The sequence below is a fragment of the Hemicordylus capensis genome, chromosome 2 (assembly GCF_027244095.1).
Source record: "Hemicordylus capensis ecotype Gifberg chromosome 2, rHemCap1.1.pri, whole genome shotgun sequence".
NCBI classification, from domain to species: domain Eukaryota; kingdom Metazoa; phylum Chordata; class Lepidosauria; order Squamata; family Cordylidae; genus Hemicordylus; species Hemicordylus capensis.
This window is the reverse complement of record NC_069658.1, coordinates 329,338,036-329,361,758: the sequence shown is the minus strand read 5'-3', so window position 1 is coordinate 329,361,758 and position 23,723 is coordinate 329,338,036. Positions and strand designations below refer to the sequence as shown.

Here is a 23,723-nt window from a genome sequence, read left to right as displayed (position 1 = left end):
TCTGCCTGGGTCCAGTCTATTATTCCTGCAGTGTATCTGATAACAGGTATAGCCCAGGTGTTTATGGCTTGTATGGTGTTCCCACCATTGAGTTTGGACTTGAGGATTTTTCTAACTCTCCTGATGTATTCACTTCCAATTTTTCTTTTAACTTCAGTGTGTGCGATGTTATCAGCCTGGAGAATGCCCAAGTATTTGTAATGTTCTTTCTCTTCCAGGTTCTTGATCTTGCTTCCATTGGGCAGTTCTATTCCTTCTGTTTTTCTTATTTTTCCTCTGTTCATTATTAATGCAGCACACTCGTCTAGTCCAAACTCCATTGCTATATCGCTACTGAATATACGGACAGTGTTTAGCAGTGATTCGATTTCTGACTGGGACTTTCCATACAGATCGTCCATGTACAGCAGATGGTTGATTTTACTTGATGATTTAGATGTTTGGTACACAAGGCCTGTTTTGTTTCGTATTTGTGAAAGTGGGATCATGGCGATTACAAACAACAGAGGGGATAGTGAGTCCCCTTGGAAAATGCCTCTTCTAATGCTAACCTGTCCCAAGTGTCTCGCCATTGATTGTTAACTGTGTACTCCACATGCTCATTGCTTTTTAAAATAAATATCTGAATGTTTTTGCTGACACCAGTTGTTTCTAAATATTTTAGTATCCATGTGTGAGGCAATGAATCGAAGGCTTTCTTGTAGTCAATCCATGCAACACTTAGATTGGTTTTTCTTCTCTTGCAGTTTTCTAAAATCATTTTGTCAATCAGCAGCTGGTCTTTTGTGCCTCTGGTGTTCGGGCAATTTCCTTTCTGTTCAACTGGAAGCTGTTTGTTAGTTAATAAGTGTTGCATCACTTCATCTGCTATTATTCCAGTTAATAATTTGAACATGGTTGGCAGGCAGGTTATCGGTCTGTAATTACTTGGAACTGCACCTTTTGCTGGGTCTTTCATGATGAGATGAGTTTTCCCAGTTGTTAGCCATTGTTCAATATCACCTCCTTGCAAAATGTGATTGAACTGTTTTGATAGTTGTTTATGAAGGCTTGTTAGGCATTTAAGCCAAAAGCCATGCAGTTCATCGTCACCTGGTGCAGTCCAATTTTTAATTTTCTTTGCTCTTTCACTTATTAATTCTGGTGTTATTATTAGATCTTGCATTTGTTGGTTACATTTTTTGACCTCTTTCATCCAGCCTGCTTTTTTATTATAATCTATTGGATTGTCCCATAATTTTCCCCAGAATTGCACTGTTTGTTCTTTATTTGGTGTTTCTAGGTTTCTTGCAGTTCCTCCTTCTATGCTTTGGTAGAATTGTCTCTGATTCGACTGGAATTGGAGATTCTGCCTGTGTTGTGTAATTCTGGCTTCATACCTGCTAATCTTCTTTGACACCGCTGTTATTTGCTGCTTTATTATTTCCAGGACTTCTCTAATTTTCCTTGAATCTAGGTGGTATTTTTGGATCAGATACTGTTTGGTGTTTTCATTCTTCAGCTTTTTGTCTTTCATATCTTTCAGTTTACTAGCATCTGATCTAAGCCTGGAGATTTTATTTTCTAATCTAATCTTCCATTTAGGTGATGTACTGCTTTCTTTTTTGACAGGTCCACTGATCTTATATCCGAGCTCTTGTGTTGTTATTGTTGCTGCACTGTACATTAGTTGGTTTGTTTCTTGCAAATTATTGGTTGTTATTTCTGCAAGTGCAGCATTGACATCTTTTAATGCCTGAGCAACTGTTTTTAGAGCTGGAAGTCGAACCCTGGTGGTTGTTTGGTTCATGTGCTCAGTTATTTTTTGCTTTAGTTCTTGTTGCTTTTCTGTTAAATGGCATTTGGGTTTTTGAGGTGAAGGCAAAGGGGAGGTTGCCTGGTTTTGATTTTGAAACAGTTTAGCAACAGTGGCATCCTCTGTTTCCAACACCTCCTCCACCTGTGCCTGAGCAACTACTTCAGTTGGTGGTAATTCTTCTTCCATATCTTGGGCCTGTGTTGCTCTTTGCAGTTCTTCCAGCTCAACTCCTGTGAATACTTTATTTCTTATTCTGTATCTTCTCTGGTCTGCTAGCCTTTGTTCTGTTATTTCTGTATCTGGATGCTTCTCTTTCCAAATTTGGTACATTCTTTTTCAATAACCTCTTCTAGTTGGACTAGATTTGTAATAGCAGATCATTATTTACTTGTTGGCATTTTTCATATTTTTTTTCAGTTAAGCGATGTTTCTTCCAGTAACCTTGCAGTCTCCAGCCCTGGTTGCTCAACTGAAGATCCTGAGTCCTGTTGCCCAATTGCCACCAGATGTCCAGGGACTATAGCACCTGGCGCAGTCCTTGTTGACCTGGGCAACGACCGATCCGGTATAGATTTATTAAAGTTGCGTCTCACCATATTGTTGATGGGAGAGGCACTCTTTGTCTGGCTCCTCTGGTGAGACCTGTCCAGTATGGTTGGACCTCTGGCATAGCTCTCACCTTCCTCAGAGCACACAAGCCCCACAACCACGCCAAGGTAGTGCCTCACTTCACAATAATAATCACTTCTTCTTCTTCTTCTTCTTCTTCTTCTTCTTCTTCTTCTTCTTCTTATTATTATTATTATTATTATTATTATTATTATTATTAATTAAATTGAACGAAAAACGTCCGTGAACCCCCCAAACTTTCGGGGGTTGCTCGGTCCAGGGTTGGACCAAACATGTTGAACTGGCTCAACATCGAGCTGGTTTGCACATCCCTGCTTCAGATCTTGCCTCTGTCGTGAGCTCAGTAGATGGCCTTAGGCAAAGTATTGTCTTTTGGCCTTTGCCCTCTCCCTATAGCAATAATAATTTTGATATATCTTGAGGTTTATTATAATTGAGATAATGTATGTGAAGCCTAAAGTGCTATTTAACTGCCAGGTATGAAACCCATGCGATAGCTCCTGGTGACCTAACAGTCATGCTTGCTCATAAACCAGATTTACCAAATCCACTGTGTTCTCACCAAGCAGACTTTCTTCCTTGGGTAAGAAAGGACAAACATTTCTTGTACTGTGTGCATGTGCAGTCTTCATGCTAAGATAGCAGTGCAGGAATTACTTGCAAATAAATGCCATTGACTGCCATATGAAATAGCAAATCTGATTTACCTGCTGTGAAGGAATAACCCCTTCCCACTTTGTTTTATGGATTGTAATTTGTGTTCTGTACTTGCCTTGTTCTTTTTCTACTCCAGGTTTTGCAAGAGTTAAATGTAACTACAGTGAGGGAAATAAGTATTTGATCCCCTGCTGATTTTGTCCGTTTGCCCTCTGACACAGAAATGACCAGGCTATAATTGGAATGGTAGGTTTATTGTAGCTGTGAGAGACAGAATAACAACAAACCAACCCTCAAAAGCCCAGTGCCCAAAAGTCAGCAATGGATTTGCATTGTAGTGAGGGAAATAAGTATTCGATCCCCTATCTACCAGCAAGATTTCAGGCTCCCAGGTGTCTTTTCACTATATGCAGGTAACGAGCTGAGATGAGGAACACCCTCTGTAAGGGAGTGCTCCTAATCCCAGCTTGTTACAGTACCTGTATAAAAGACACCTGTCCATAGAATCAAGCAATCACTCAGCTTCCAACTCACCACCATGCCCAAGACCAAAGAGCTGTCGAAGGATGTCAGGGACAAGGTTGTAGACCTGCACAAGGCTGGACAGGGCTACAAGACTATCACCAAGCAGCTTGGTGAGAAGGTGAGTACAGTTGGCACGATAACTCACAAATGGAAGAAACACAAAATAACTGTCAATCTCCCTCGGTCTGGGGCTCCATGCAAGATCTCACCTCGTGGAGTTGCAATGATCATGAGAACGGTGACAAAGCAGCCCAGAACTACACGGGGGGAACTTGTCAATGATCTCAGGGCAGCTGGAACCATAGTCACCAAGAAAACAATTGGTAACACACTACGCCGTGAAGGACTGAAATCTTGCAGTGCCCGCAAGGTCCCCCTGCTCAAGGCAGCACATGTACAGGCCCGTCTGCAGTTTGCCAATGCACATCTGAATGATCCAGAGGAGAACTGGGCGAAAGTGTTGTGGTCAGATGAGACCAAAATCGAGCTCTTTGGCATCAACTCAACTCGCCGTGTGTGGAGGAGGAGGAATGCTGCCTATGAGCCCAAGAACACCATCCCCACCGTCAAACATGGAGGTGGACACATTATGCTTTGGGGGTGTTTTTCTGCTAAGGGGACAGGACACCTTCACCGCATCGAAGGGACGATGGACAGGACCATGTACCTTGAGATCTTGGGTGAGCACCTCTTTCCCTCAGCCAGGGCATTGAGAATGGGTCGTGGATGGGTATTCCAGCATGACAATGACCCAAAACACACAGCCAAGGCAACAAAGGAGTGGCTCAAGAAGAAGCACATGAAGGTCCTGGAGTGGCCCAGACAGTCTCCAGACCTTAATCCCATAGAAAATCTGTGGAGGGAGCTGAAGGTTCGGGTTGCCAAACATCAGCCTCGAAACCTTTCTGACTTGGAGAGGATCTGCAAAGAGGAGTGGGACAACATCCCTCCTGGGTTGTGTGCAAACCTGGTGGCCAACTACAAGAAATGTCTGACCTCTGTGATTGCCAACAAGGGTTTTGCCACCAAGTACTAAGACATCTTTTGTGAAGGGATCGAATACTTATTTCCCTCACTACAATGCAAATCCATCACTGACTTTTGGGCACTGGGCTTTTGAGGGTTGGTTTGTTGTTATTCTGTCTCTCACAGCTACAATAAACCTACCATTCCAATTATAGCCTGGTCATTTCTGTGTCAGAGGGCAAACGGACAAAATCAGCAGGGGATCAAATACTTATTTCCCTCACTGTAGCTATTGATTGCTAATGGTTGTCTCTAAGTAGAGAAAGAAGCTTCTAGTTGCCCGAGGGAACAAACTCTCATTGGTTAATGTATCCCCTTGAAACTGAATATAAGGGAGAGTGTAACAGCCAAAGAGGGAGCAGCTGGATTGAGAGGAGAGCTGTGAGAGAGAAGAGTTCTGTTAGAATGAGTGTTGTGTGAGCCAGAAGGCTAGAACACTAGCAGTAGGGATGTGCCCAAACTGGTTCAGCAGTCCTTTTCCAGACCACCAAACTGATTTGGATGGTTTGGCGATGGGTTGGGGGTTACCTTTAAGAGGTAACCCCCCCCCCACCTGCGTGGTGCTCTGCGTGATTGGCCCTTTGCGTGGCCTGGGCCATGCAGAGGCCAATCACGCAGGCGTGCAGGGAGAAGGCAAAAAACTGGCCAAACAGCCCGCCAAACCAGCCAGAGGGTGCCCTGACCCTCTGACTGTCCCCCGCCATGTATCTCCCGCCAACTCTATGCCCAGAATCGCTGTGCAGTAGTGTACCTTCTTGCCACCCTGGTCATCATCAGACCGGAAGTGGCTGGTGCGTCCCTGATACCGAATGGTCAGTCAGACAGTTTGTGCACATCCCTAACTAGCAGTATAAAATTGGGGCGAAACTGCTAGGGAAGTTAGCAATGAGGGAGCTGATCTTACTGAAACCTGCTAGGCCCTGGGGCAGATGGCTAGCAAGTTTGCTTGTTTGTATTTTGTATTTTTTGTACTCTTGAAAATTACTTGATGCCACCCTAATTTCATGTAGATAGATGACACTTTGTGTACAGTGGACTGGAAGAGGCAAGCAGGCAAAGTCCCCTAGCAGTATCACAGCAATGGTGCTAAGGCCATTGAACCAATGTACTGAAGATAGCATCCTAGCAGCATCAGAGTGCAGAGGCTTAGTTGAGACTCTACAGTATTCTAGAGTGTCATAGACACAGGACACAAATACCTATATCTGTAATATGGGGGTGGGTGGGTAAGGAGCAATGTAGAGCCTGAGACAGACAGTCAAATATATTTCTAAGTCCCTACCCAAAGGGAAACAGACACAGATAAATCAATTGCAGCGTGCTTTCAGCAGCTGCAAGCATGAACAGTCATTCCTTTAATGGCCAACTAGAGATGTCATTCAGCTCCTCTGCTTCCCCCTTCAGTGTTTTCCATATGTGGAATATCACCCCATTCCTAGATGGTTTAAAAGAGATACAAAGTTATAAAATACCATGAAAAATGCCATCCCATCCATTATGGAAAAATGAGTTGATTTTGTGTCTGATCAGCTGTTTAGACTGATCTGATATAAGATGGTTCACTGTGGGTCATATAAAATCAGATGTTTTGGTTCAGCCCTAATCTGTGTGTTTGCTTTGCAGTGAAAATGCACTTTTTCAAAAGACTTTGGAAGACCTATGAAATGTGCAACTTTAATAGGTTCATAGGTTGGTTACTTGGTGTGATACTTCCATAGACCTTAAGCTACTTAAGATATGTATCTTTAAATTTTCAGGAATGGCCTTGAATATAAATGTGAACCTTACTGAACTAAGGGAAAACTAGAAAGCAAAGGTAATGCCATTTTGTTTCTCATATGTGAATGATAAACATCACATATGAGAAATGAAATGGTATTTCCTTTGTTTTATTTTGGGGTCTGAAAACTGTCCATGGAAAATTTTCTTCTTCTTAATTTTTCCATAGAAATTTTTCCATTTCTAAAAATGCATTGTTTCATTAAATTCATTAGCAACAGTTGATGCCTATGCAGCATTTGGCAAGATTGGCAATGTCAAAGTTGTAATTAACATTTTCCAGGTGATTATCCCTCGGAAGTGTGTGCAAGAGTACATATATGCTTTATTGAGGAGGAATAGGCAAGGAAAGTTGGGGCAGGTTGCATCCTCCTTCCCAGTGGCATCCATTTGGCTCGGACGAGTAATAGACAGATGCAACCAGGAGGAGGAAGGGCAATGTGCCCTCACTTTGCTCACAGTTTCTCCTGGTCATGTTGGCCCATCGCCTGGCTCAGCCATCACACTTAAATTTCCTGGGGCTTTCCCAGATGGCAAGCTTAATCGTGGGATTACTCGACTAATCATCAGTCACATAGAAACTGTAGCCTGAAGCAGAAATAATAATTCTGAGGGTGTTCACATAGGACTGCTTTGATGTGGTATCCCCTCTGTTTCTTTCAAACTTTTCCCGTAGACCATTCATATTGTTTGCTCCCAGATCTTTCTCTGGCCAATGGCTTTCTAGAATATACAAGATACCATGCCTATCCCCGCCCCGCCCCCCAACAGCGCATATGTGGTGTGCACTTGTAAAAACTTTCATTTCAGTGAATAAAAACTTTTATTTTTAAAAATTATTTTAACTTGTTTTTAGGGGATCTTCCGCAAGATCATCCCGCTGGTGGCCTCCCTCAATCCCAGTCTGCCCTCATGGCTGGAAAACAGCTGCAGAGGAGGCAGGGAGAGCAAGCCAGCTGGGTGGGCGAAGATGTATGGAGGCAGATGTGCTATCCTTTTTTCTTTCTCATTTATTTTATCCCCCCTCCCTTTGGTCGGTGGTCTTGTGGAAGACCACCAACTCGGCAAAGATGGTGGTCTTGCTGGTGTTCCACAAGATCACCTAGCAATTTTTTTTAAGAATGCAAAGAAAAAGGTCGCCGCTCTATCACTATGGCCCCTCCATATATCTCAGAAGCGTCGGCATGCCAAAAAGTATCCCCAAAAGCTGCTGTAGAAAGTGGCACTTTTTATTTATATATTTATTTATTTAACTTATTTCTGTACCACCCAAAACATGTGTGTCTGAGCAGTTTGCAATTAAAATCATTTAAAGATTAAATCGATTAAACAATTAAAATCATTTAAACATTAAAATCATTAACATTAAAATAATTTAAAACCCAACATTAAAATATCAAAACTATAAATTTAATTAAAAGTCTGGGTGAATAAATATTTATTCATTGCCTTTTTAAAAGTTGCTGGAATGAGTGAATGAATAAATTTTATTATATTCATAGACCAGACAATACAGCAAAAAACGTTACATAAGACTCGAGCGTGTAATACAACATAGCAAAACCTAGCCACATTGAAAGTGATCTCTTAAAGGTTTCCGGAGATGGAGAGGCTCTTATTTCAACAGGGAGCATATTCTAAAACCCAGGGGCAGCAACAGAGAAGGCCCGTCCCTGAGTAGCTGCCAAACGAGTTGGCGGCAACCGCAGATGAACTTCTCCAGATGATCTTAACAGGCAGCGGGGCTCATGGTGAAGAAGATGTTCTCTTAAATACCCAGGGCCTAAGCTGTTTAGGGTTCTATAGGCAATAACCAGCACCTTGTATTTTGCCCGGAAACATATTGGTAGCCAGTGTAGCTCTTTCAACACAGGTGTAATACGGTCTCTCCCAGATGACCCAGAGACCAACATGGCTGCTGCATTATGAACCAACTGCAGTTTCCGACTATGTACCAAGGCAGCCCCACATAGAGCGCATTGCAGTAATCCAGCCTAGAGGTTACCAGCCTATGTACCACCATTTTGAGCTCATTCAAAATGCACACCCACCACTCCCAGGGAACTTGGATGTAAATTTGCCGTCTGGGAACCCCCTAGTGCCATGTCAAGCTGGTGCCTGGGAATTGTCGAGCCCTGACCACATTAAGTGTCTTTATTTATCTTTGGACGTTCCCTGCGTTTCGATGCATGTAGAATCTAGCATATGCCACAGAACAGATTTTATTTATTCATATTTACATCCCACTGTTCTTCCAAAGATCACCTAGAGTGGTGTACATGTTTGTTTATCCTTGCAACACCCATGCAAGATAGGATAAGTGACTGGCCCAGTGTCGACCAGTGAGTTTTGTGGCCAAATAGGGATTTGAACTTGGGAAGTAAGCTACTGTGCCTTGCATGAGTACATGCCTTTCCCTTATTGTGTTCACTTGGATTCTGTCCCCAACCCACACAATTTAGATAGCCATTTTTCATAATCCATGATGGATGACATTGCAGAGTATAAAGCATGTAGATTGTTATACTTGCCAGATGGTGGGTGGGGAGGGGGACAGGAACTTGGAAAAGGACAAAACCACAAACAAAACTCAAGCTGCCTTTTACCTGCCATTCTGAGAGCTCTCACCACTGCCTGAGCAGTTACGATATCACAGAAACTTGGAGGTCAGAGATGCCAGATCTCTTGCTTTCAGTTTATTGAAATGAGCTTCCCATCTATTGGCTAAGCTGCTGTGATATGGAATATTCACAAACGTAACTATTCAGGAGTAAATTGAAGAAGCTGTGAGCTTTTGCAAGTTTAGGAGAACTGAATCTCTGAAGTACCATTTGCTTATTTGTGGATGTATGCAAGTTCTCCAGGTGGTTGGGATTTTAAAGTGCTATTAATTTCAATGAGAGAAATTTTAGTTTGTTCTTGACTCTCTGTTGAAATCAGTGGGACCTAAAAGTGCTTAGCATCATAACTTGCAGATGTTATGTTAAGAGTAGATGAACGAGGATGTCTGAACTCAGACTTCAAGTGTTTACAGGCTTCCACATGTACACTGGGGTGGTCATGTCTATTCTTAACTTGCCTAGTACCCGTCCACATCTCACTTGAAATTTTTTTACAAGGAAGTTGCAATGAACAATAAAAACTTGTTCAAAACATTTGTTGATTCATATTTGTTCTGAGCACAGAACTGTCTCCATTACAAAAAAAGTAATTGCTCCTCTTGAGAGGGTGGGTATCATATTGTATATACTACACTTCAATAGCCTTTGTGTCCAAGTATTTTAATAATAAAATGTACATGTTTTCTCAACTCTAGTTCTAAAACAGCTAGACAATACTTGCTGTTTGCCAAAATGATGGAGGGGGCAGAATCTATGTATGCTAAATTTGCATGCCTACTAAGCTTTTCGTAGCTAAATATTTACTGTTGGCATTGTGTGCTCCCTTGAAAAAGAACTGTGAGCTCCAAATATATTTGGATTTGGAGATGACATTTAGGAATATTCTCCCCCACCTCCACTGCCTTGCACTGGCTTTGGTGGCATTGCTAGCATTTTGGGGGTAGACCTAGGAAGACCCAGATTGCACTCAGATGATGGGGAAACTGTATCCGAGAGTCATTATTATAAAGTTTTACTAATATATCCGAGTGTGTGCCAGGTGCTGTATAGATCAGATAACAGGGTCTTCATTCAGCTGGTTTGCAGTCTGAAACTGATGGGGTGAAAGAGAAGGAAGAGGGGATGATTTTATATAGGAGTAAGAAGAATGGAAGTATTAACTGGTAGATGGTGGTACATAGTAGGTTCACCAAGGGCAAGTGAGAGAATGTTTGTGCTTTAGAGAGGAGAGTGAGCTAGCTCGATAGAAATAAGAGCTGGAGATTGTTGCATTCAATGGATGTGATGAGAGGGACAAATGAATCTGCCTTTTACTGAGTTGGGCCATTTGGTATATCAGCCTACTGTCTCCTTTAACTGACAGGAACTTCTCAAGATCTCCAGATAAGGATATTTTCAGGTCACCCGAAAAGACCCTTGCCTGAAAAGTCATACTGTCTTTCTGACTGGAGGTGCAAAGGATTGAACTTGGGTCCTTGCAAGTGTTACCACTGATCTATGGGCCCTCCCATAGGAAGATGTGCAGGATTTGGCAAGGTTGTGAGGAGAGGGGATTAAAGGAGGAGTCAAATAAGATGCCAGAGTTGCATGCATAACACCCTCTAATTCCGGAAGTAACCAAAAAGTGTGTTGTGGGAGAATGACTTGAGTGGAAACATGAACTATTGGGAAATGGTGGCAGTGTATCCAGAAAGAATGCAAGCAGTAGACAGGTAAACTTGCATTGTGGTGCTTTTTTTCAACTTTATTTTTATCATGATATTGTATCACTAGAGAATACCCTACTGGTTATGGAGCTTAGTGTGGGGCATCTCATTGTGGAGTGGTGCTGCAGCATCTTGGGTCCCAGCACAATCCAAACCCAAAAATATTATAGGTTTGTTTGTTTGTTTGTTTAATGCATTTTTATACTGCCCCAACCCAAGGTCTCAGGGCGGTTCACAATCACACAAAACCAAAACATCAAAATCAGCTAAATACTATAAACAATTTAAAATGAATCAATAAATAATCCAAAATTTTAAAAAGTTACAAAGTTAAAAAGCTAAAAGGCCTGGGTAAAAAGATAAGTCTTTAGACACTTTTTAAAAGCTGCTAGAGATGGGGAGACTCTTATTCCCACGGGAAGCGCATTCCAAAGTCTCGGGGCGACAACAGAGAGGGCTCGTCCTTGGGTGGCCACCAGACAACATGAAGGTAGCCACAGACGAGCCTCCCTTGATGTACGCAGTAGACGATGGGGATCATGCAGAAGAAGACACTCTCTTAAGTACTGTGGGCCTAAGCTGTTTAGGGCTTTATAGGTTATAACCAGCACTTTGTATTTTGCCCAGAAACTTATTGGCAGCCAGTGCAACTCCTGCGATATAGGAGTAATATGGTCTCTTCGAGATGACCCAGAGACCAACCTGGCTGCTGCATTTTGTACTAAATGCAGTTTCTGGATTACGTACAAAGGCAGCCCCACATAGAGCACATTGCAGTAATCAAGTCTGGAGGTTACCAGCAAGTGTACTACTTTTTTGAGATCATGAACCTCAAGAAACGGACGCAGCTGGCGTATCAACCGAAGCTGATAGAAAGTGCTTCTGGCCACTGCCTCAGCCTGGGGAACCAGGGAAAGGTGTGGATCCAGAAGCATTCCCAGACTGCGTACCTGTTCCTTCTGAGGAAGTGTGACCCCTTCTAGAACAGGTAGATCAATATTGCTTCCCGAGTTATGACCCCACACAATAAGTTCCTCCGTCTTGTCTGGATTCAGTCTCAGTTTGTTATCCCTCATCCAGCCCATTACTGCCGAGAGATCCAAAAGGACCAACAGAGTCACACTTCCTCTGTCAAGTCCCAATTGGAGATCATCCATCAGGCCGACCAAGGCAGTCGTTGCTGTGTTGATCCATTAAAAAAATCAAATGAGGGCAATACCTTTATTAGGACCAACACAAATATTAAATCATGAGGAAGCCTGCTCACCACTTTGACATTTTAATTATTCCAAAGACAGGTATGCTGATAATGCACTGAAATGAAATGTAAACATACAGTTCTGTTCTTGAGCCCGCCTAGGTGGTTTTTCGCATTTTTTAAAAATATTGTTTCAGAGAATCAGCTATGTTAGTGTGAAATCCTGCCAGCACTTTAATGTGAATAAGCATTTATTTATTTTATTTATTTAACATATTTTTATACCGCCCAAAAATTACATCTCTGGGTGGTTTACAACAAAATAAAATAAATGACAACAGAAAAGCTTAAAACATTACAACAATTTAAAAGTTTAAAACAATATTTTTATAGGATGTTAAAACTATTAAAACAGTATTTAATTAAAAGCCTGGGTGAATAGATATGTCTTTAAAGACTTTTAAAAATTGTCAGAGATGGGGATGCTCTCATTTCAGCAGGGAGCACATTCCAAAGCTTTTCTGGGGCAGCAGCAGAGAAGGCCCATCCCCAAGTAGCCACCAGACAAGCTGGTGGCAACTGTAGACACACCTCTCTTGATGATCTCAATAGGTGGTAGGGTTCATGACTAAGAAGATATTCTCTTAACTACCCAGGGCCCAAGACGTTTAGGGATGGGTTATATCACCAGCACCTTGTATTTTGTCTGGAAACTTATCTGCAGCCAGTTTAGCTTTTTCAATACGGATGTAATATGGTTTCTCCAAGATGACCCAGAGACCAACTTGGCTGCCACATTCTGGACCAACTGTAGTTTCCAGACTACATACAAAGGCAGCCCCACATAGAGTGCATTGTAGTAATCCAGTCTGGAGGTTACCAGCATATGTACCACTGTACCAATTAGTTCAATAGGATATGTGTATGATTAAATAGGTGAAGAACTACATTTCATATTTGTAGCAATAAGAAAACAAATGCACAATGTCCTAGGTTCAGTCTCTGACACTTCCCTATATCACCAGTTAAAGGATCTTAGATATTAGGATTGGTGGAAATCTTGGCCTGAAGCCCCAGAGAACTTCAGCCATTCAGAGAAAATGATACTGATGTTGGATGGAACAATAGTCTTGTATAAGGCGTATGATATGATCATAAGATCATATTCTGGTTATAATTATTTTGTAATGGCAGTAACAATAAAATTAATACCCAGCACACAATACCCACAACACATATGCCTTCATTCTGCTATGAATTGTTACACACAAGAAACATCATTGGTTGAGTTTAATTTATAATATTCATCACCCAAATGAAATTATATCTGAATAAAGAGCAAGGAATGAGAAACCAGACATTCTTTCTTCATGCTGGTAAACATTGTTGTGTTGGAAATAGAATTTTTAAACATGGTTAAAGAGAAAACATAATGTTCCTCATCGCATTCAGCATTTCAAGAGTTTCTGGCCCACCCACACTCTGCAATATTCTGAGGATTGTTTCTCTTCATTTTATGGTTGAGAGGCTAGCAGTTAAACTTTCTCTTATCTAAGTAATTGAAAAACAGTGCTTTATTTTGCTTGATTAGCTTCAAAAGCAGAGGATTTGGTGCAAAGTATGTGCAGGGGTGGGGACAGGAGTTCCACTGCTGTGTCCCGACCTATAGCAGTGGGTAACGGCTGCTTTGCAAAATACCTTCCTCACATTCCACTTGAAAGTTGCTTTAGCTGTGGAACAAGCACACCTATGGAAAGACCAAAATGTAAATGGAAGGTAAGTGGTCTTGAAGAGAACTACCTGGTAGTTGTGGCCAGCTGGGATTAGTTGCAGTTTTGTTTCAGTTTGCACAACCAGTTAGTTATCCATGTCCCGTCCAATGATGAGACCCATCCTTGCGCTCGGAGAATTTGCAGCAAAGTTATCCATGTCCCGGATTACTTCTCCCCTGCTCCAGATTAAGTAGTAGTATATAAGAATACTGTACCAGAAATAATTGATCTGTGAAAGACCAGTTGCTGCATTATTACCTGAGAAGTGTAATTGGCTGTGTCAGCCTTTCCTCACTTATTCATTGAGATAGGATGCTGGGACTCCCTTGGTTCAAAGCAGACAGGAATTGGCACAAAAATAGAACTATGGCTCCACACGTGTGGCTTTCCCAACTCTGCTGGGAGAGGGGAAATGCACCTTGGCATACTTTCAGACTGTCAGTTGTTCTGATGACAAATGGCTGCAGAGAAAGTAAAGTCCCCATAACATGGAATGACTGGCAATATACAGGTTTGTAGTTTGCTGTCTGACATTTTGGGGTTCTTCGGGGCTTCTCATGGAGCAAATGAAACTGCTAGGGAAGCTGCAGGAAACAAGCTTTGTCCATGTCTGTGTACCTTTTTGTGACCGGCACAAAGAGAGAGAGGGGACTATGTCTGTATGCTATAAAATGTAGTTGGGGTGGGGCAGGGGGCAGGAGATGCAAGAACAGAAGTTGAAGAGAAAAGCAATTAGGTGCAAGTTACCTCTAATCTGATCCTTAGTAATCTGAATTAGTAGATCCTTAGTAATCTGAATTTAGAGAGGAGAGCTGGTCTTGTGGTAGCAAGCATGACTTGTCCCCATAGCTAAGCAGGGTCTGCCCTGGTTGCATATGAATGGGAGACTTGATGTGTGAGCACTGCAAGATATTCCCCTCAGGGGATGAAGCCGCTCTGGGAAGAGCAGAAGGTTTCAAGTTCCCTCCCTGGCTTCTCCAAGATAGGGCTGAGAGAGATTCCTGCCTGCCACCTTGGAGAAGCTGCTGCCAGTCTGTGAAGACAATACTGACCTAGATAGACCAATGGTCTGACTCAGCATATGGCAGTTTCCTATGTTCCTATGCTTACATTAAGGTTGAACTTACTAAAGTAGACCTCAGGATTTGTATACATTTATATTAGTTACTGGACACTGAGAACTAACCATTATCATATGTCATGCAGTAAAGTTACTTGTGGGAAGGGATCTAATCAAATCTTCTATCCTTCAATACAAATCATACAGACAGTAAACCATGGCATGCTTGTATCTTTAACTGGCATGGATAAGCTCTTCAAAGAAAACCCTCATGTTTCTGAATAGTCCCTGACCACCACGCCCCCCCCCCCCGTGATCTAATAATGGACCTTGGCACCAAACGTTGGTCATTTAGAACTATCACTGGTAACCTCAAATATGCGCTCCTAAAGTTCTTGGTGCTGGCACTCCTGTACCATACATAACTTTCTGCTTGTCTAGCTTAGCCTTGCCCTGATGTAAATGACTAGATATGCTTCAAGAGACAGACTATAGTGTGGGCAATCTACTGCCATGGAAGATGACTTGGAATGATCAGTTTGGTCACTTCAAATTTCATAGTCGAGCAGCTTCAATAATTTATCTTGTTTTTATTAGCAGAGGTTGATTGATTGATTGATTAAGTGCTGCTAAGTGTCAGTGTTGACTCTTAGATTCTCTCCAGGATGATCTGTCGTCAACTTGACCTTTAAGGTCTCTCAGTGGCGCATTCATTGCTGTTGTAATCGAGTCCATCCACCTTGCTGCTGGTTGTCTTCTTCTTCTCTTTCCTTCAACTTTCCCCAGAATTATAGACTTCTCAGGGGAGCTGGGTCTTCGCATAATGTGTCCGAAGTATGATAGTTTGAACCTGATCATTTGTGCCTCAAGTGAAAATTCTAGATTGATTTGCTCTATGATCCATTTGTTTGTTTTCTCTGTAAGCAGAGGTTACAGGCAATATACTTACTGTCCTTCTGTAGTCATTCTGAGCTGCTTGGTAAAGATGGCAATTAGAGGGTCACGTCTTTTTTTTAATTAGTGATATTTCAAAAAAGTTGAGAATCCCAAACAGGGATTTAGTCTTTACAAATGTGGCAAAACAAGGAAATTCTGATGAAAAATTCACTTGTGCTATAGTTGTTTAAATTTCAAACATATTTGCAATAGTGCCAGGATTTCCACCCCCCTCCTGCCCCCACCCCAACTGGCAAGGTCCTGACTTCATAGCTACCCTTTTAGTTAATTTCAGTCTAGTAAATTGCTCTGTTGTGTTGTCATAGGATTATCAACCTTGTTATCTTCTTCCCCATTCAGCCAGGGATTTACTCAGGTTATCTGTCTTTCCCTCCCTCTCATGTTGCCATTGCCTGTCATTACCATATGTTTTCAGCCAACAAGAAGGTCAGATAGCTGCCTCATTTGCTATACTTAACCCCTGCACCAAGATCCCTGCAACCCCAGAGGGTCAGGTACTTACTTTTGGAAACAATGCCTTAGCAAAAAGAGGTGTATCCTCTAAGTGGTGAATGCTGGGAACGTGCAACTGTAACTCAGCCTTTCAAGTGAGTCTGCAAAAGTTACTAACCCAGGAAAAGGGCATTCATCTGCCTGTGCACACATGCCTATATATATATTCATCATTTGTGACCCTAATGAAAATGGAACTAACCTTTCATGTAACATAAGCTGCTCTGCCTGGTTGCATGGAGATTATTCTGTTTGCCACAGACAAGTGCTATTTACAAGCCTGCCAACCAGTTAGCTTGCAGCCATCTTTAGTGTCTTTGTCCTATCAAGTTGAACTAAAATATGATATTCAAGATTTATCTACTACTTGTTAGAGGAGTTCTTAAATGTCCATTGTGTAAATGTTAAAAGTAAAGGAGTTTATATTACTGCTTTCCGAAGGATGCTGTAACTACCTATGCTTATTTTTTCTCCTTAATAGATTGCTGAAGCTGGGAAAGAATCCTTGCCACCTTGGTTGCATTGGGAATCGGAGAGCAGCACTTTGGAAGGTCTCCCACTTGATACGGATAAGGGCATTCATTATATCTCAGTGAATGCAATGAATCTGGTATCTAATGGAAGCTACGTGCCCCAAACCACCAACGTCTTCTCCATTGAGGTTCACCCTGAAGACCATAATGAACCTCAGTCAGTGCGAGTGGCTTCACAAGATGTGAATGAAGCAGCACCATTTGTGTGTAGTGCAGAGGAACCAGTCACTATTTTAACGGTAATTTTGGATGCTGACTTAACAAAAATGACACCAAAGCAGAGGATTGAACTTTTAAATCGAATGAAAACCTTCTCAGAAGTGGAACTTTATAACATGAAATTAGTTCCAGTTGTAAATAATAGACTTTTTGACATGTCAGCCTTTATGGCTGGGCCAGGGAATGCAAAGAAGGTGGTGGAAAATGGAGCCTTGCTTTCTTGGAAATTGGGCTGTTCTCTGAGCCAAAATAGTGTCCCAAACATAAGCAATGTTGAAACTCCAGCTAAAGAAGGTACAATGTCTGCTCATCTTGGCTACCCTGTGGTTGGATGGCACATTGCTAACAAGAAACCTAATCTTCCAAAGAGAATAAAACGGCAGATTAATGCTACACCAACTCCTGTGACTGCTGTTGGTCCTCCAACAACTGCCCTCCAAGAACCACCAACTAGAATTGTTCCAACACCCACTTCCCCAGCCATTGCACCTCCCACTGAAACAACAGCCCCTCCAGTAAGAGAGCCTGTACCCTTGCCAAACAAACCCACAGTTACTATTAGAACAAGAGGTGCTATTGTTCAGACTCCAACTCTTGGACCAAGTCAGCCAACCAGAGTGACAACTACTACTGACACAGTCCAGATTCGACCAACAATGACTGGGTATGTGGAAACTACTGCGGCAGTTACACCACCAACAACAAAGAAACCAAGAGGAACCACTCTAAAACCAGCCACACCCTCCACCACTGATACGAGTACAACACGAAGACCTTCCAGAAGGCCTCCCAAAACTCCTCGACCTCCAAAGCCTGGGACTACTAAATCATCCCCTATTATACCAGAAACGGTTTCTCCACCAACTCAGGGTCGTCCTACTACAGTTGGTACTCCCCGTGTGCCCAATGATCCACCAGACCTGAAAAACCACATTGACAGGGTGGATGCATGGGTTGGTACGTACTTTGAGCTCAAAATACCTTCAGATACTTTCTATGACAAGGAAGATACCACTACTGATAAACTGCAGCTGACCATGAAACTAGAAGATGAGCAGCCACTGGAAGAAAACTCCTGGGTGCAGTTCAACAGCACGAGTCAGCTAATGTATGGACTACCTAATCGCACCCATGCAGGCATTCATGAATTTTTCATGCATGCCACAGACAAAGGTGGCCTTACAGCTGTGGATGCTTTTGAAATATTTGTCCACGCTCTTGAACCTGATGAGGTGCCTCCAGTTAAATTTAAAGCTGTATTCCATGGAGACCATAGTACCATTGTCAATGACATTCATAAGAAAATTATGTTGGTAAAGAAGCTGGCTTTTGCACTTGGAGACAGAAACAGTAGTACTATTACCATAGAAAATATCAGCAAAGGTTCTATTGTAGTTGAGTGGACAAACAATACTCTGCCTTTGGAACCATGCCCCAAAGAGAAGATTCGTGCCATGAGCAAAAAAATTTCTGATTCTTCTGGCGCTCCAAGCCCAGCTTTCTCTAATGCCTTAGAACCAGAGTTTAGGCCTGTCAGCATTTCTGTAGTTGGTGCTGGTAGCTGCAGACACATTCAGTTTATTCCAGTGACTAGAGATGGACCACCTATAACTGTGCCACCTACACTTGCGCTTCCTGGGCCAGATCCAGAAAAGACAAGTGAGGATGATGTGTACTTACACACAGTAATCCCTGCAGTAGTAGTGGCAGCCATTCTGCTTATTGCTGGAATTATTGCTATGATCTGCTATCGCAAGAAGAGAAAAGGCAAACTCACCATAGAAGACCAGGCCACATTTATCAAGAAGGGAGTACCAATAATCTTTGCAGATGAGCTAGATGACTCCAAGCCTCCCCCTTCCTCTAGTATGCCACTGATTCTGCAGGAGGAGAAAGCCCCTCTCCCACCACCTGAGTACCCAAATCAAAATATGCCGGAAACCACCCCACTCAACCAAGACACCATAGGGGAGTACACACCACTGCGAGATGAAGACCCTAATGCACCTCCCTATCAGCCTCCCCCTCCCTTCACAGCACCCATGGAGGGTAAAGGCTCTCGCCCGAAGAACATGACCCCATACAGGTCCCCTCCTCCTTATGTTCCCCCTTAATGAACAAGAGACACTTGCGGAGATGGGGCCTATAGTTCCACACCAGTGTTGTCTGTAGGGGATCAGTGGCCTGCAAATCCGTTACCAACCAGAAAACCAACATACAGAATCCCAAACGTAGCCTGGTCCCAGCAGGCCCTCTCCGGATACATTTGCTACACCAGAGTGCTTGTGGAACTTTCAGGACACTGATTTTATTTTTGCCTAACAGCTTCTGTTTTGTTTATTCATAGAAAAAGAATCTTCTTGGCTCAAAAAGTATTTCTGACAGCAGGTGTCTCAAAGCATCAGTGAACTTGTGCAAAGGGAGACTGGCTGGACATGCAGGCAGCGCTAGGGTTGGCACGCTGGGTCTCTGCTGTTTGCCTTTAAAACTAACTGTACTGTTTTTTCTATTCACATGTGTCTAGCTACAGGGCATAACATGAAACGTAGCCTAAAAATTAAATTCAGAGGACTTTCTGAGGTCAACATTACGTTTTTACATTTAATCGCTGTTACCTAAACCTGTATGTATAGATTTGGGGAAGGGGAGGGGAAGTGCTTTACTATAAATAAGCTCCAGGGGTGTTTCCAATGCCAATCAGGCTGAGGGATTGGTCTTTTTTTATCAAAGGAATCCTATTTTTTCACACATGGTACAATTCAGTCATCAGCTGGGGCCCTTTTGCAAACTGTAGAGAGCGCTCTTGTTGCTCTAGCCTGCCATTGCTGGTCAAATGCCGTGTTGACAGCCATGGGTTTAGTAAAGAAATATGTTTTTGAGAACTCTTTGCAGTTACCAAAAAAGCAGGACGGAATCTAGCTATGTAGCAGCACTGCTGCGTTTTGGAGACTGGAGGCCCAACAGTGGTATCTGCAAGCTGCAAGGGTCATGGTGCTGCACTAAGTTTTTCTCATCTGGAAGGCATGCTCTGGCTTTTGAAACACTCTTGAGATATTTTGGTGAAGATGCAATATTTTTATGTAGTGTAATGCAGTTTCCTCACATCGAAAATTGACCTGGACCCACAGTATTGGAACAGGCCCTCTCCCCCCAGCCTACTCCCTCACTGCTCTCCTCTGGACACACACAGACGCAATAGGAGCTGCCTGGCGGTTGGGAAAATACGTCGCCAGAGATAGTTCATACTAAAAATCAGTGAACTCTCAGCTCTAATTTTTTACTAAATTTTTGATACAGCCTCAAGTTGTTTTATTAAAAAAATAATTAAAAAATGGTAACGCTGCCAGCAGTTTGTATGAGCTTAGCTTCTTAGTATTGACTCAATGGGACTGATTGCTTTGCTCATTTGAGATCCCCCCCCCCCTTTTTGGTCTCTCGTAGTCATTGTTTTAAATAGTAGAGCCATGTCTAAGTTTGCCTTTTTTTAAAAGTGAACTTCCACACAGTTCTCCTGGGAAGTTGGAGCTGCCCTCAAGGTTGCTATCATGCCTTCCCCCCCCCTTTAGAATAAATCATTTTAAGCATGGATTTTTTCCCTTGTCCATTTGAGACTATTTTTGGTATGTTAGAGGGGAGGAAAAAAACCCTTTGCAATAATGAGTCCATCCCCTAGCTGGGGGCTGGGCAGCCTCTGGCTGACTTTGCACACAAAGCAGACACTTTTAAGCCATATTGACTGTTTTGCAAAGTATGTTTGTGTGCTGACATGGCCAGATACCACACTCGTGGAGGAATGGCTGGAATGACTTTCACCTCTGAATTTGCTAGGGTGGCATTTCCCATCAAGCCTTTAATTAAACAAAAACAAACACCACCTACTTGAACAAGATTTTGCCTATCAGAAACAAATATTTGGTTAAATTCCCATGTAGTTCTGCTTCTGCCCCCTGAGGTGGGCTTGAAGGTATATATTGAAGTGAGGGTGAAGTGAGGCATTCTCATCAGCCGCCTTCCCCCTAAGCACCAGTGCTGTTTGTTTATGCAAATCTCCTCTTAAATTCTTTTCTGCTTCTGCCCCCTGAGGTGGGCTGGAAGGTCTATATTGAAGTGAGGGTGACTGTAAAGAATGCTTCAGGTTTTGCCTTTGTCTAGTTTGATAGGTACAGATTTGCCCCACCAAAACAACCAAATCTCCTCTTTCCCCCTCCCCCACCACCCTCCACAGACAATGCTTGAATGTTGGAATGTGTCTGAGAGGAGGAGAGGCAATTGCATCTACTTCTCACCCAGGAGAGCTGGTTGAAGGCAAGGGGATTAAGTGGCGTCACTTAGGGCACACTGCTTTTGAACAGCCCCTAGGACCATGAGAGCCTCCCTCCCCCAGCCACCAACCATGGCAGCACAGTGCCAAAAGCGATACTGGCAGGTCTGTTTTTCAGATGTCTCTGTTCTCAACATGCAGAGCCTCCTAAGCCCAAATGCTGCAAGTTAGAAGGGCCTTCCAAACAGTGCCATTGTCCCTAGCAACTGATACCACTTTGTACTGGTCATGCGCAAGCGCAAACGGTCTCAGGCCTGGGCCTACCTGTCACCATAGAAACTGGAGGCAAAGGGGCAGTGAACAGAATAACAACAATGGCATTCTCATCAGCCGCCTTCCCCCTAAGCACCAGTGCTGTTTGTTTATGCCACTAGACACTGTAATGGTGGGAGAGAATCTTGTATTAAAAGTGTTCACCAACCACTGATGTGTTTTTATGTCCTTATATAATTATTTTAAAGATGTGTTTTCTGCATTCTGTAAAGGAACATATCAACTAAATAAACCAGTGTACTTTACTACAAATACAGAGGCTAGTGAGCTCTTCCATTTAAACCCTTCTGTGTTTCCCAGCACACAATACTCCCATAACATAAGAGACTCCTGAGAGAGAAGCTGTCAAAAGTACAGTGAGTTCCAGATTGTTGTATTGAGCAGTGACAGCTTCTCCCTGAAGGTGCTTCTTTGTAGAAATTCCAGAAGGCTTGTTCTCAAGTGTCATACCTAATAAAAGGGTGTTGGTCTCAGCCTTCAAAGATGTAAAGTAAGGATGGGCAGAACTGGTTCGATCGCAGACCAGACTGCCACAAACCAGGCCGCTTCAAGTTGGTTTGTTGACCTGACCGTCCCAGCTTGTAGGTTTTACCGAACCAGTTCGGGGACCTACAGTTTGGTCTGAATTCAGACCGAACTGCAGCAAAAGGTCCATGCAAATGCCTAATGTAAAGTGTGATTCTCCACGCACGCTGCTTATGAAATTTAACTTGTTTCTTTCTAATATATATAGCTGTTGCAATAAGCAAAGTGTTTTCCAGTCCTTACTTTTCCTCACAACATCTGTCTGAGGTAGGTCTCATTTTTAAAAAGGGGAACTTTTTAAAGGCTTAATCAAGCTTACCCAGTGTGTTCATGGCTGAGCACAAGTTTTAAAAAGCTTTTTAACATTACATGAAACTGCTGGAAGATCATCAAGAGTTTTGTTGTAGGGTGTTATCCGTATGCTGATGACACCCAAATCTATTTCTCCATGTCAACATCATCAGGAGAAGGTATAACCTCCCTAAATGCCTGCCTGGAGGCAGTGATGGGCTACATGAGGGATAAGAAAATGAGACTGAATCCAGATAAGACAGAGGTACTTCTTGTTGGAGATGATTTTGATCTGCTGGTTCTGGATGGGGTCACAATTCCCCGGAAGGAACAGGTATGCAGTCTGGGGGTGCTTCTGGATCCAAACTTTTCCCTGGTGTCCCAGGTTGAGGTGGTGGACAGAGGTGCTTTCTGTCAGCTTCAGTTGATACACCAGCTGCATCCGTTTCTTGAGATAAACAACCTCAGAACAGTAATACATATTCTGGTAGCCTCCAGACTTGATTACTACAATGCATTCTGTGTGAGGATGCCTTTGTATGGAAACTGCAGTTGGTACAGAATGTGGCAGCCAGATTGTTCTCTGGGTCACCTTATGAGCCCATTACTCATATACTAAAACAGCTACACTGGCTACCAATAAGCTTCTGTGCAAAATAGGTGGTGTTGGTTATAAACTATACAACCCTAAACCGCTTAGGCCCTGAATCTTTAAAAGAATATCTTCGCCAAGAGCCCCACCACGCATTGAGATAATCTGGAGAGGTTTGTCTGCTTTTGCCACCAGCTCAACTGGTGACTACTCAGGGATAGGCTTTCTCTATTGCTGCCCTGAGACTCTGGAATGCACTCCATGCTGAAATAAGAGCGTCCCCATCTCTGACAACTTTTTAAAAGTCTCTAAGGACTCATTTTTTTCACCAAAGTTTTTTAACTTGACAGTGGTTTTAAATTGTGCCAAGTGTTTCATTTTATTTCTTTTATGCTGTTGTAACAATCAATCAACCGCCCAGAGACGGAAGTTTGGGGTTCTCTACAAATCTGATAAATAAATACAGATTTTTGTAGTGCTTGGTCAGCTTGCTACACAAGCCCTCCAGTAAGTCTAAGGGGAGCTAAGTAAAGTTGTGCCCTCGAGTTGGTGTCAACGCCTGGCGACCACAGACCCATGTGATTTTCTTTGGTAGAATACAGGAGGGGTTTACCATTCCCATCTCCTGTGTAGAGTGAGATGATGCCTTTCAGCACCTTCCTATATCGCTTCTTCCTGATATAGGTGTTTCCCATATTCTGGGAAACATACCAGCGGGGATTTGAACCAGCAACTTCTTGCTCGCTAG

The 23,723-nt window shown here is 42.8% G+C and overlaps 1 protein-coding gene across 16 annotated transcripts in view; it reads left to right on the top strand.

Annotated features, from left to right (window-relative positions):
* The window catches only part of DAG1 (dystroglycan 1), a 146,919-nt gene extending 125,100 nt beyond the window's left edge, over positions 1-21,819 (top strand). For all 16 annotated transcript variants that reach the window (XM_053291831.1, XM_053291834.1, XM_053291818.1 and 13 more), the window contains one exon: positions 16,703-21,819. In XM_053291831.1, coding sequence (XP_053147806.1) covers positions 16,703-19,087 — 2,385 coding nt within the window. In that variant the 3' untranslated portion in view covers positions 19,088-21,819. The remainder of the gene's footprint in view (positions 1-16,702) is intronic.
* Positions 21,820-23,723: the final 1,904 nt, after the last annotated feature.